This window comes from Athene noctua, chromosome 1 (genome assembly GCF_965140245.1).
Source record: "Athene noctua chromosome 1, bAthNoc1.hap1.1, whole genome shotgun sequence".
In the NCBI taxonomy this organism is placed as follows: Eukaryota; Metazoa; Chordata; class Aves; order Strigiformes; family Strigidae; genus Athene; species Athene noctua.
The window spans coordinates 8649589-8663867 of record NC_134037.1 but is presented as its reverse complement, the minus strand read 5'-3'; the positions used below and the strand labels follow the sequence as shown (position 1 = coordinate 8663867).

At 44.8% G+C, this 14279-nt stretch overlaps 1 protein-coding gene across 2 annotated transcripts in view; it reads left to right on the top strand.

The window, feature by feature from the left end:
- Window positions 1-11984: 11984 nt before the first annotated feature.
- Window positions 11985-14279, top strand: part of PTCHD4 (patched domain containing 4) — an 86573-nt gene continuing 84278 nt past the window's right edge. The window contains exon 1 of one of the 2 annotated variants that reach the window (XM_074921797.1): window positions 11985-12444. In XM_074921797.1, coding sequence (XP_074777898.1) covers window positions 12019-12444 — 426 coding nt within the window. In that variant the 5' untranslated portion in view covers window positions 11985-12018. Of the gene's footprint in view, window positions 12619-14279 lie in introns of both variants that reach the window. The other variant, XM_074921789.1, reaches the window with a different exon arrangement.

The window sequence follows — 14279 nt, the reverse complement described above, 5'->3', positions numbered from 1 at the left end:
TGCCTATTGATCTTCTCTCTATTCTAGTTCTCTGTAGCAATTCTCACATTTCAAAACTAACAGGCTCATTCAGGACTGGAGCATTTTTTCTGCAGTTGCTTCCTCTTTCCTTTCTGCTGTATTCCTCATCTCCCATAGAAATCGCATGGAATGACACCCCTGGTTTTGTAACAGCTGCTCAACAAAATCGCAAAGAACTAAGAGAGGCTCTGTATCAAAACATAGCAAATTTTTCAGGCTGAGGTAACTTTCATGCCCAAGAATTTCTAGAAACATGTTTTTCAGAAGAACAGACTCCGGGGGATATTCCAGAGGGTGGGAAAACTGCTGATGTGTGTCAATAATAGAAAATGATGAATGAGATCTCCTCAAAAAGCCAGTGTTACATCAATAACAGAACCAATACATGGAAAAAAAGGCAAAGTTATTACAGAATTAATAAAGAATAAATAAGTAATAGGGAATATAATTAATACTACTCACCAAAATTTTACAGAAACCATGTCTCATAAAACAGATGCAATTTAAATATTTGATGATTTTCCAAGACTGTTTAATTAAGGTAACAACGAAGATATAATCCATTTAAAAAACTGTGTGGTGTTTGACTTTTTGCTGCGTAACATTTTGATTAAAAAAATTAGCTCCACTTAATATCAACACAGCACATGTTAAGGAGATTAAGAGCAGAGTAATTCACAAACCTGCAAAAGGGTTTGGTCAATGGGAAACCATGATGGATGGAGGATGCTCTTAGTAGGGTTCTGCATAGACTGTTGCTAGGTCTGTTGCTATCCCATATTTCTGGAAGGCAGTTTGCAATCACTGCTGGTAATATTTGCAGATAACACAAAAGCTGTCAGCATGCTAAATAATGCAGGGAATGGAGCAACAGTGCACAGCAATACACATCACTCAGCGAGTTGATCCCAGACAAGGTTATGCAGCCAATGACGAGGAGAAGTGAGGAGGAGGATTCTCAGGGCTTAGCACGTGAATCACTCAACATGAGCAGTGGTGTGTCAGGAAAGGGACTGCAACCTCTGCCGAGAGCAAGCTAGCAAATAGGGCAGGGAGGTGAGTCTCTGTTGAAGGACATGCTTTTTTCCTTTCACTGACACCCCAGTGCTTGCATGTGACTTTTCTAATATATCTTTTCCTTAGGAGGGATCCAGTTTGCCTGGATTGACTCTCTAAGCAACACTTGTATTTTTGGTTCCTATCAGAGCAGTCCTACAGAAAGTACCCTAGTTCCCAGGCAAGTAGTGATGACAGATGCCCTGAAGGCCTTGAAAGGAAGATCCACTTTATCTCATTTAGGTGATTAAATTAAGTCAGGTAAGATCTCTCCTTGAAGGCCTCCAGAGCACCCTGCCTATCTCTACTGACCATGTTGGGAATTTCAGCTCGACTTTTGAGAGGAACTTGACACTGTCAGATAAAATGGATCACATTCCCTGGGAAGCCACTTGGCCTATGTAAATCCATAGTCTCTACTGATAGTGAAATCTGTATTGTTCCCTCACAAGTATTAGCTAAGCAGCTTTTCTTGCTATTAAGTTCATTAAATTAGTCCAGTACAACAAAAACCTGATACCACACATGAAAATCACCTTTCCTCTATATAGTGCATATCCTATGTCAAAAGTTAAAAGCATCCAGAGTTTTCATTAAGGCCCAGATACATCCTGAATTAACTTCATGCTTTGGCAGGAATTTAGACGTGAAAATTGAATTTCCAGTTGGTGTAAATGGGGACAAATATCATTGAGTTCCTGGGTTTATGGAGAAATAATGGTCCTTCCTTTCTCTAACAGTATGCTTTTCTTTTCTCTTTGCCTATCTCTTGGTTCCAGTCATTCATAATCCACTCTTCTATTTTTCTATTTTATAGCCATCCCACCGGAGTAATGTGAAACATAATCAATCAGTATTTGTAAAGCACTCTGAGGCTATCAGGTGGAAGGAAGTGTATAAATGCAAACTGTTATGATTGCTCTTACACTGCTGCCAAGGGACCTGCAGACAGAATCAGGCCCCTGTATATTCACATATACACAGACTTAGTCACATCTTGTGAGAGGAATGAGAAGATAAAACCTGAGGAAGCACAGGATGATAGAAGTTTAATACAAGATAGGAAAAGATAGTTCAGGGATTGTTTATGAGTTTAAGACCGAATCTTTGTTCTGTCACAGATTTTTGCCCAGTTTTGCTTCTAGCACTGTCTACAATACCTACATTTGGAGTGTAATTATCCTGTTGTCTATATAGGTCTATGTTGTTCATAATGTAGTGACCTAGCCTTTCTGGGCTCCTCTTAGAGTCAGTGTTATCTAATACAGCTTTTATGGTGCAATTCATGTGACCGTTATTAGACATCCACTTAATGATAAGTAGATCCTATATGATGAGAGAAATTATGCCAAGTGTTTCTCTTCATTAACTATACATTGTCTGGGGTAGACCCAGACAACTATCTCAGATGTAGTCATGATTTGATTAAGCAAATCCCATCCTATAATTACTTCTGTTAGTAGACTGAATGGTGCCAGGGAACATTCCCAAGCACTGGAATGCAATCTATATTCTTCAGTTTTTAGAATGGTGCCTGGAATGATTTTGGCCCAAACCAACCAACACTTTCCCAATGCATTCCTGAATGTGGGTCAGGATCCAGAACCAGCCAGGGATCGTTCTGAGCTGTTGGTTTGGATGCAGCTACCCTGTTCCAGAGACAGATACTTTAATGCTATAGAAGCAGCCAGGCTGTGCCAGCTGGCCTCAGGGTTAGAAAATGGGCCCTGGCACGGCTTAGTGTACTAGGATAGACATATCCACAGCTCAACACCCATCACAACTGTGGCTGGGAATGTTCAGTGGTTTGCCAAAATAGACCTGGTTATCCCAAGTTGACAGGAGCCTCACAGCCCTGCTGGGAATAAGCCATTTGAGAAGCATCCCAAAGGAACAATGTGGCAGAGGCAGGAACAGGATCAGATCCCCTTCAGGCAGCACTCAAATGCTTCACACTCCTGCAGCCACTGTCCCCCAGGTTTTGGTTTGTTTCTTTGGTTTTTGTTCCTGTTATATTGAATTCTTTATTACTCTTTAAAAGACAGACTGAAAGAAAGAAGCTGAACTGAGATATTTTGCATGGACTCATGACCATGTAGCTTTGCTCTTTGTGAAACATGTTCTTTGGTTCCCTGTTAAAAATATCTTAAGGCAATGCAGCTTTTAGGAATAATGAAGTACTTTATCTTGAGAGTATTTTCCTAGGTAATAAATTAATTAGTTTTCATGCTCCTTTTTACCTCTTGCTGAAACCACCATGCACTTCTGTGCTGGTTTTGGCTGGGATTGAGTTAATTTTCTTCATAGCAGCTAGTATGGGGCTAGGGTTTGGATTTGTGCTGGAAACAGTGTTGGTAACACAAGGATGGTTTAGTTATTGCTGAGCAGTGCTTACACAGAGTCAAGGCCTTTCCTGCTCCTCACCCCACCCCACCAGGGAGGAGTTTGGAGGTGCACAAAGTGTTGGGAGGGGACACAGCCAAGACAGCTGACCCCAACTGACCAAAGGGATATCCCATACTGTATGATGTCACGCTCAGCATATAAAGCTGGGGGAAGAAGAAGAAGAAAGGGGGGGACATTCGGAGCAATGGCGGTTCTCTTCCCAAGTAACCTTCACATGTGATAGAGCCCTGCTTTCCTGGAGATGGCTGAGACCTGCTTGCTGATGTGAAGTAGTGAATGAATTCCTTGTTTTGCTTTGCTTGCGTGTGCAGATTTTGCTCTAACTATTAAACTGTCTTTGTCTCAACCCATAAGTTTTCTCACTTTTACTCTTCCAATTCTTTCCCCCATCTCATGGCGGGGGGTGGGGGTGGGGGGGTGGGTGTGTGGAGTGACTGAGCAGCTGTGTGGTGTTTAGTTGCTGGCTGGGGTTAAACCACAACAGTCCTTTTTGGCACCCAACACGGGGCTCAGAGGCTTCGAGATAGCCACAGATATGACAGGAATGTGCTACATGGAATTTATAGCTGTTATTACTCGTTAGCTATTAATTGACAGGCTTCTGTGCTTGCCATGAGGCTTGCTTGCCTCACTTCATATTAGAGTCTAGTGCTCATTAGTGGCTGTTTTTTGCTTTTGCTGCTTGCTGTAGTGCTGTACTGCTTATCATTTTACGCTGCCGTGCCTGGGAACATGTTGATAACGGTAATGGCGATGTGCCTGGGCTGGCAGATGGCCAGGGCATCGCTGCTGTTTCTGTGCTGCTGCACTGGACAGGCTGGAACTCCAATGTGAACTTGAGTCGAAGGGACTGTGACCTGTGGGTGAGTCTATGCAGGAGCAGGACACCCTGAAGCTTCTGTTGTCATGTATAAGTCTATGCCAGAGCAGGTATATCTCAAAGCATCTGTGGCCATGGTTTTGCCTGTGCCACAGCAGGTATATCCCTGAAGACACTGTGGCTCATAGGCAAGGCTCCACTTGGAGCAGGTACAACCCTAAGGGGCTGAGGTCTGAGAATAAGTCCAAGGTGGAGCAGGGGCATGGGGAGGAGTTCATTACAATGTTAAACCCTATGGTCTGGTCCAAAGGGGACAGGGAGTGATATTGTAATGTAAATAACTTTACATTGTTGTACCCCATGGTTTGAGTTGCATGTTGTAGGAGTTACTATAACAGGAACCACCCAGACCAATGGAGGACAAGGTTTACAAGAAGCCCTGCAAATGCAGCAGTGACCTGATCTGAGCTGGCCTTGGTGCCCAATAACTCCACACAATGCACCACCTCTCCTGTCCTGAATGACCACCATAACAGACGGAGCCTGAAGTCATGGACTAAATGAACCCAGTGAATATTTTATGGACATTTGTGGACAGTTATGGACATTTTACAGACATTTCACAGGGGTTGTCCGTACAGTAAGAAAAAGATATCTGTGTATTGTAACAAGGGATGGGAAGGCGAGTGTGGTTAGTGAGGGTGTATTAGATAATGTGGGACCCAAGCATGACATAAATGGTATAGAATAAGGGGTGGAGAATGTGCTGGTTTGGTCTGGGATAGAGTTAATTTTCTTCATAGCAGCTAGTAGGGGGCTGTGATTTGGATGTGTGCTAGAGACAGTGTTGATAAAACAGGGATGTTTTAGTTATCACTGAGCAGTGCTTACACAGAATCAAGGCCTTTTCTGCTCCTCAGTCAACTGATGGGAACACAAGATGTTGGGTACACAAGCCGAGGGTACACAAGAAGTTGGGAGGGGACACAGCTGAGACAGCTGACCCCAACGGACCAAAGGCATATCCCATACTGTATGGCATTGTGCTCAGCATATAAAGCAGGGGGAAGAAGAAGAAGAAAGGGGAGGACATTAGGAGCTATGGCAGTTCTCTTCCCCAGTATCTGTTACACTTGATGGAGCCCTGCTTTCCTGGAGATGGCTGAAGATCTGCTTGCTGATGGGAAGTAGTGAATGAATTCCTCGTTTTGCTTTGCATGTGTGTATGGCTTTTGCTTTACTTATTAAACTGTCTCTCTCAACCCACGAGTTTTCTCACTTTTAATCTGATTATCCCCCATCCCATCTCAGGGGAGGGAGTGAGCAGCTGTGTGGTGCTTGGTTGCTGGCTGGGGTTAAACCATGACAGTCCTTCATGTCATTAAACATTCAACTAGGTGAGATTTATTGCATATGTCTTGATTTCATGTCAGCCTAAAGAAATAAAGTCCTGAAGTTGACTGAGCTTTGCTCCTTCTCATCAGTTTCTGTAGCAGCTTCTCTTCTGCATTCAGTCCTGTCCTCACAGGACTCACAGCAAAGGCCATCTCAGGCCATCTCCAAGAAGGCAGACTCAGGCTCACAAAACCAGCAGAGGCAGCCTGCAATAAAGGAGAAATGGGAAACCTCTCAAGAAGAAATTTTATGAAGGTGGCCTCTTCTACAAGACCTATAGTATCACCTTTCTATTCTGAACCTGCCTGTAAACAGCAAATAACACTGCCGCATGGCACCACCCTCCAATCTGGGCTAAATAACAACACTACCCTCCACTCTCAATGAGGAGGTGAAATAACACAAGGCAAGTATCCAAGATGTCATCAGACCAAGGATGAACACCATCTATTTTCTTACTGGGATTCCTGTGTTTAGGATTGTCTTTTCCAGCTTCCTTTGGCTCTGTAGAATTAAAAATGCATTGCAGTAGCTTCCTCAGCTTGAAAGCCCACAGGACAGATACAGTCTCTGTATAAAGCCCTTTAGCAGGACATGGGTAGCAGGTATAATTTACAGTTCCACAGATCTCCATCTACAGATCTAGGGTTGTTACAGACACCTTTGTTTTCAAAGTACTTTTCCAAATAAGCAGGGACATGAAAATAAAGACATATGGTGATGGAAGAAATGAATATTCATTGTTAGCCTTTTATGGTAGTAAGAAGCACAGTAACAAGAACTGAAAAGATGGGTTTTAATTTTTGCAGAAGTGATAAGGAGAAACACATGTGGGAGCGTATTTGGTTTTTTCACTCTTCTGAGGTAGCTTCCTCAGTCATTTCCATTTTCTCCATCTGAATCAATATTTTCTCTCTCACAAAAGAAAACAAAACCACAACTTAACCTCCCCACCCACACAAAACATATTACTTAACAGCCTGCTTCTCCCAGCTATCTTTGCAAGCTGTCTTCTTTCAGCATTTTAATTTTTTAGTCCTCTCAAGAAATATAATACATTAACATTATGCATTTAATGATGTTCTTACTTGTCACAGATCTCGCAGCTCCTTGCTAACACCGTAGGCTTTTTTCAGGTGACAGTGTGAATTAGCTATAGTTGCTTAGAAAACGGCAAGTAGAGTTTTGCAACCAAAGAAAAAACCCTACAAAGGATCAAAACCTGTTTATTTCTTTCTAGTACATTTCAGGAAAGTTTCCGATTTTTGGTGAAAAACTCAAATGAAAAAAGATTCAAAGAATTAATCAGGAAAAAATATTATTTTAAATCTGTTCCCAAAAGCTTGATTTTTGAACTGACACTTTTTACTTTTCAAAGACGAAGGAACTTGTTTGTTGTAGGAGAGACAAAACAATACACTAAATGTAGAATAAAACAGTGGGTTTATGCCCAATGTTTTTCAAAATCTGTTTTTCTTATATGAAAGTATTGACAAACTTTATTCAACAAATATTAACCCTTTGAAAATGCTGGCTTGTCAATCTTTATTTATATGAGTAGTATTTTATCAACTTCACTAACTGCCCTGTAGCTACTTAAGGAAATACCTGATTAGAGGACTAAATCTTATAATAAAACTGGACATTTGAAAATATATCAATACATAAATGATCTGATACTTGCTTCCTCCTATTCAAGGGTTTCAAAGGCTCTTTAGCTTTTGGCTCTTTTGGCTATTCCTTTTGTTATTGCCACTACAGCCTCCTGTGTGTTTACTAGCAGCCTGACCGTCCATACTTTTCATCAGTCTCAGGTATTTACTGTTTAAAATCTCCAAAGTCAATGGGTGCAGGTTTCTAGTCCTACAGGTCCTGACATCCTCCCTAAAAGGCATGAGGCACCTCGGTGTTTCATACCCTCCATTTCTGCAGCTGGCAGGGTTTTCTCAACTATTTTCAAAACCGCCACATAGCACAAAAACAAAAGAGCAAATTCAACCACAGTAACCACCGTTTGTTGTTATTTGTTTTTTGTTTTTTCCCTGAAGGATCACCCTAGCTCTTACATCCTTTCTCTAGGGTTGTCATCCACCAGTACTATGCACAGAGCACCTCTGTCTCCCCCTTTCCACCCTTCCCTTCCTTGCCTGACTTCCATGTAGTACTCGCCCTGCAATTCAAGGAAGTTCAGAACTTAAATGAGAATTGCTAAGGGATTTTCTCTTAAAATAAACATTTCTAAAATTAAACTCTGTATCACACTGGAGATTCTCTTTCCTGTTTCAGGTAGAAAATCATATAAGTGTATGAACATGAACTGCTAGTTGGTCTGAAGTCTGTTCTATTTACTCTTATATACACAGACTCTGTGTCTATTCAAAATTATTCCTCTGTTTTTTCACTACTTAATGTCTTTTTATACCATTAATTTTTACTATATCCACCCAGCTATTAAACAATAACAACTTAAAATCACTATGTCAATAGAACTGTTTGTAGCTTTACTTGTAGCTTTACTTCCTTGTGAATCAATGTATGGCAATCTGGCTCTCAGACACACAACTTAGCCTTCTTCAGTACCTAACCAGTGCACCTATGACAACACCTCAAGCCCTTTGATAGTTCTTATTTAAACTATGAACAAGTTTACGGCGTCTCAGTAACCCTCCAAACTAAGCACAGTCCCCCAGTGCAACCACATCAGAGTAACACAGGGGGACTGTTCCCTCCCTGCTTTAGGATATGTCTCCAAGTAAATTTGTGCTGCTTTGACTTTCTGCTATGTAATGTTTTCTCCCAAAACATGTCTACCTTGCCCTGTGCTGTAAACCTGGGGGTTTTTGTGCTGAATCATTTTTTCCCAGAGTTTTCTCCTTTCTGGGAATAGGCTCCAATTATTTTCCCCAGATATGGTTACATTTTTTTCCAAGCTGAATCTTGTTTCAAATATTTCTGAGTGTTTTGAACCTCTCTGTGGTTTGTTATTTCTCTGGGGTCCATACTCTGTGAACCATCATTCAGTTGCCCCAGCTAACACCCCTGACGTGTTGGTTATTTCCCTTTAAAGAGTATTCATTGGATGACACCAGGGAGGATATAAATATCAGCATATCCCAACACTGTTCTCAGAAAAGGCTCTGTTGCCCTGCTTGTTTCTGAGACGTACTGCAAAATGAATTTTTAGATCCTTCATGGATTTTGCCATTTGAGATGACCAACATAATGCATTGGTCACTTCATCATACCTGCAGGGCACTATGCTGGATCACACTTTGTTATTGTGTACTCCAAGAAACGGGCAAGACCAACTGCCAGCGCCCTTTGGCAATATGGTTTTATTTTCCTGCTCGGAAAGGAAGCAGTGTGTGCTCAGTTACACCTTTCAGTGGACTTATTTCCTTGCCTTCTCTTTGCATGGTCTGTGCTTCAGCAATGCCGTATTTGAATGCTCCCCTGCAGCGTCCTGGCAGAGAGAAGTTGTCAGAGACCAAGAGAAGATGCAGAAAAAAAAACCCAACCATCTTTTGCCATAGCTTATTAGGCACTAGAGGGACCTGCTCCTCCCAGGGTGGTCCAGATTGCTTGCTCTGTGTTCCTGAACTCTTCCTGTGATCAACAGGAAAATCTGGCCAACCTCATGGGCAGTGATGGAGGGCTTACTGGGCAAGGCCACTGCCACCAGGAGACATGAGTGCTGATTTCTCCCCGCCAGACTAGGTACCAACACCATGCAAGTCATGGAAGCAATAAGTACAAAGGACCCATAGGCTCCAGGCAGAGCTTCTGCAGCCTGTGCAGGAGACCACAGTGCTGAGGTATCTCTGCCAGTAGCACCCATAGCTTAGACACGGTGACATACTCTGTCACAGGCTATTATTAGTCTGCATGTATAGAAATGAGGAATCAGGTTCTGACTTCCACTCAAGGTCTCACTTATGTGTAAGTACAAAGGCTCAATAAACTCTTTGCATATAGACTTTATTCACTGGGAGCACTCAACCATCGGTATAAGTGCATCATAAAATAGACAAAGAGCTGTAATTTGTACCAGTGGAGCTTAGCATTTCCTGGGGTTGTTGAGGCAGATTTCCATCATGGCCAATGTTTTCAGCTGAGCAAATAGGAGGCTGACAGGATCTTTTCTACAGAATTTCCCACCTTCAGCCTCTCCTGCTTGTCACCTGTAAGAACTAGAGTCCATATGTGCAAGTGTCTCCAGATGAGCAGTACATAGACCAGTAAATAAAAAAAGCCTGTTTGAAAGTTGTAATGTGCTTGCAGCACCCATTCAAATAGCTAAAGATTAAGCCAGTTTTACCAAGGCAGCTGTGAATCTTAGCCACTGATTTCAGTCAGGTAGGTTTCCAAGCCAATATTCCCAGCATCTCCATTGCATCCCTTAGAAGAATGTCACATTTCCACACTTCTGCAGGACTTCAGGCTCCCAATCAGAATCACTGCCTGCGAGTTCACACAAGCCCTCCAAACCCCTCAAAGATAGGCTCCTTCTTTGCACGTCCTGTTCATCCACACAGAAGTGTGTGTGTAGGGGTGTCAGAATGAAAAACATTGCTGAATATGCAGCTTTTCTCCAAAACATTGACAATTACTTCAGGCTGAGCATATCCTGCTGTTTGCCTAGTCCTGGATCAGGCAAAGTTTGCTAACGGAGTCTTGAGGTCCCCAGTTTCCATTTTCCCTCCTTCTGTTTCAGTCAGGGTTCATAATGGAAGAGCCTTGCTTTCTCAGGCTTTGCACAATGTCCTTGGTCCCATCCCAAAATAAATCCATTTCAGCTTGACAAAACTAGCTAAAATACATCAGGAATTTGGTGGAGTGGGAGACACGGAGTAGAGATCTACATTTTTTCAGGTTTTGTTTTTAATTACATTTTTGTGATTTATACTTGGGAGTTAAGTTGAAAGCTCCTTCACGGCAAGCCTGCCTTTTCTCCTGCTTTGCCTGCAAGGGGCTGTCAGGTCTGCTAGGGCTGGATCTGCTGTCCCAAGCAGTCTTGGCTGAAGCTCCTGGAGGAGCAGAGCTTGCTGCCTGGAGAGTTGGTGGGCAGCTCTCCTACTGCAAATGAATGCATTTCTCTGCTGCTCGCCTTTGGTCCGGGGAGCTGCAGAATTTTTCTCCTCTTATGTAATGGTCTGCTGGTGTCTTTGCTTGGAAAACCTCTTTTTCATCTGGAGGGTGTCAGGACCCGCGTCCTACCTCTCTTGGGTCACTGCTCCGGGACCTGTTGGCCGGAGGGGCGATGGGGGGGTGGGGAGAGGTGCCAGGCTGTCGGGCAGCAGAAGGGAGCAGCTCACCCCCCCCCTCCTCCCCTTGCCCCAGGCCTTTCCCGGAGTCACTCTCCACCTCGGAGGAGCAACGGGGCAGCTCCTCCTGGGCGACCTCGGGCTGCAAAGAGGGGAAAGGAGAGAAGTGGCAATTTGGGATGGGAGCTTTGTCTGGAGTGGTGCGTGTCCTGTGTGTCCCCCGGGTGTCGTCGTGTCCCGTCTACCCCCCCCCCCCCTCCCCTTTCAGCCAAGAGCCACAGGGCTGCTGGGGCAGGGCTGGGTGCGGCGGGGGGGGATGCAGCAGCCCTGGGACCGGGGGACGGAGCGCGGGGAGCGCTGGCTGCCGTGGGGAAGCGCTTGGCAAAGTCTCGGGCAAAGCTCTCCCTCCTCCGGCAGCCGCCGGGGAACGGGGGCGCCCGGGGGGCGGCGAAGGAGGGGCGGGGGGGGGGGGGGGGGGGGGTCGTGGGACGTTAAAATGCAGCATCATCCTCCCGCCCCGGCAAATTCCGTGGGTGTGGGTATGGGGAGGGGGTTGAAGGAGGAAAGCGAGCAGCGGTGCTTTGCAGCGGGTCCGGGGATGGGGGGGTGGGGGGGGGGGGCGCTGGCGCTCGCTGCACCGCCCCGGAGAAGCGGTGCCCGCCGCGGGGCTGCGCGGAGCGGCCGCGGGGCTGCGCGGAGCGGGCACTGCAGAGCCGGCAGCGCTCCCGGTGCAACGCCTGAGCCTCGCCGGCGAAAGGGGGGCACCCGGGCGGGGGCGATGCTAGTTGGCTGGGGGGGAGGGAGGAGAGAAGGAAAAAAAAAAAAAAAAAAAAAGAGAAAGAGGAAGGAAAAAAGCAAGGACCCCCCCCTCCTCCCTCCTCTGCCCGGTCCCTTCCACCCCCGACACACACACACACGCGCGCACACACACACACCCCATTGATCAATATTTGGCTGTCTTGCTGCAACTTGCTGCAGTCTTTTAAAGGAGTAGTAGAGAGAGAGGGAGAGAGAAAGGGAAACTGGCAGGAAGGGGTAAGGAGCTACACATGTCACATGTGCTTTCTAAGACGGCCAGGAGCATCTGCAGGCTGGATCTGGTGGAGGATGCTGCGGCAGGTGATACACAGAGGGCTCCAGTCGTTTTTCTACAAGCTGGGCTTATTCGTGAGCAGGCATCCGGTGTTTTTCCTCACTGTGCCCGCAGTCCTGACCATCATCTTCGGCTTCAGCCTGCTCAACCGCTTCCAGCCTGACACTGACCTGGAGAGCCTGGTAGCCCCCAGCCACAGCCTGGCCAAGATCGAGAGGAGCTTAGCCAGCAGCCTTTTCTCCCTCGATCAATCTAAAAGCCAGCTGTATTCGGACTTGCACACCCCGGGGAGGTATGGCAGGGTGATTCTCCTCTCCAAACCCGGAGGCAATATTTTGCATCAGGCTGATGTGATCCTGCAGATCCACCGAGCCGTGCTGGAAATGAAGGTGAACTACAAAGGCTATAATTATACTTTTTCCCATCTGTGTGTGTTGAGAAATCAGGATAAGAAATGCGTGCTGGATGATATTATTTCAGTGCTAGAGGATCTGAGGCAGGCTGCCCTCTCCAATAAGACAACAGCCAGGGTGCAAGTGAGCTATCCCAACACTAAATTAAAGGTATGCTCTTACTGCATGCTTTTGCCAATTAAAGAGGCAGCACTTCATTTCTTGTCCTAAACAGCAAAGAGAAATATAATCTATCTCTCTACATCTAAATGTGTGTGATCTGGGCTTTCCTCGGGACGCAGCTGAAACCGGTGCCTTGCTATTGTTCTGTACGAGAAGGGAGGGTGGGGGGATTGTACGGTAACGAACAGGAGAAGCAGGGAGCGCAGAACAGCCTTGGGACCGTGAGACCTTGCAATGCCTTGAAGGGTTAATACATTGGGGGAAAAGGGACAGGAGGTCGGGGGGTGGTGGGGGTGTTGAGAGATGTGTTTTCACTATCACCTTTTCCACCCCCACTGCTGTGGCGGGATAATTTATCTTTAATATGGCCAGAAAAGGCTTTCCTCAAATGCACAGTGAGCTCCTTTATCTCCCTGCCTCTGCGAGTGCCTTAGGAGCAGCAGAAGGTTTGGGCCAGAAGCGATTTCAGGTGTCCTGCTTTCTTTTTCTTTACCTGCATGCAAAAAAGGGGAAGGGAGGTGGAATTTTTTCTCTCGGTGTGAAAATAATTAACTCTGCCGCTGATGGATGGGCTGGAGTTTTGGGACGGATCCCATCAGCTAGAGGCTTCCAGCAAAGGCGAAACAAGGTAAAAGGTGAAAGAAGTTTCAGTTCTTCCAATAAAAAGAATAAACAATTCATCACAAATGATCTCAGGAATATTACCCTGGCACGCAAGCACCTATCTGTGTCCCCTGTCGTCTGGAGTAATCCAGTTCACCAGGACTAACCTGTCATGAGTAAATAAGATCCAAAGTTTGCAGGTGGCTGCTGAAAGAAGTTTCTGTGAATTACAGTATATTTCCATGCTCCCCCAGGCATCGTGTCAGAGGCAGGTTTTATTTAACAGTGTAACAAAGTCCCTAGCACACTAGTTACGCATGGCTCAAGTCATAGAGAAGAGGATATGGTCCTTCTTGCAAACCAGAGAGGCACTTCAGAATTACCTGTCCCTTTTTTTTTTTTTTTTTTTTTTTTTTTTTTTCCAAAGAGATCCTCGGGGATGAAGGAGGTAATGCTCTTGCAAGTACTGGCCAGATCCTGAAGTTATCATTTGTTCCTTTCTGTTCATTTACCAGGAAAAAAAGTAAAGCCCGTCCCTGCCCCCAAAATTGAAACAGAGGAATATATTGATTTTATTGGTCTTTTTGCTTCAGTAAAAGGGCCAGGTGAGACAGTTGGGATGTGGTTCTCATTGCTCCAGATGTTACAGTAATTGTTTTGTGAAGAGTTGTGGCTTTTTGAGTTGAGTGTGTGGAAATGAAAAGGTGTCCTTGCTGCTGCTGGAAACTCCTGAGCACAAGGAGTGCTCAGAAACATGAGCTATTCTGGATTAAATAGCTGGCAAAAAAAAAATTATCTTTTAGTTTGCTGTGAAGACAATCCTGCTGTTGCAGAATTGTTTTCTTTCCATTTTGCTTATTTTTAAAGTCAAGATTAAGCTAGTTCAGTAGAGAACACCGATAATCTAGACTAACATCATTATAAACCAGCTTTATATAGAAATAGTCATTTTACTCTCTCAATCTAGATTAATTTTCTTGTATGGAGAAACCCTAACTGATTTTGGGAAAACTAGGATGGGGTCACCTACAATGTGCTTTTTTACT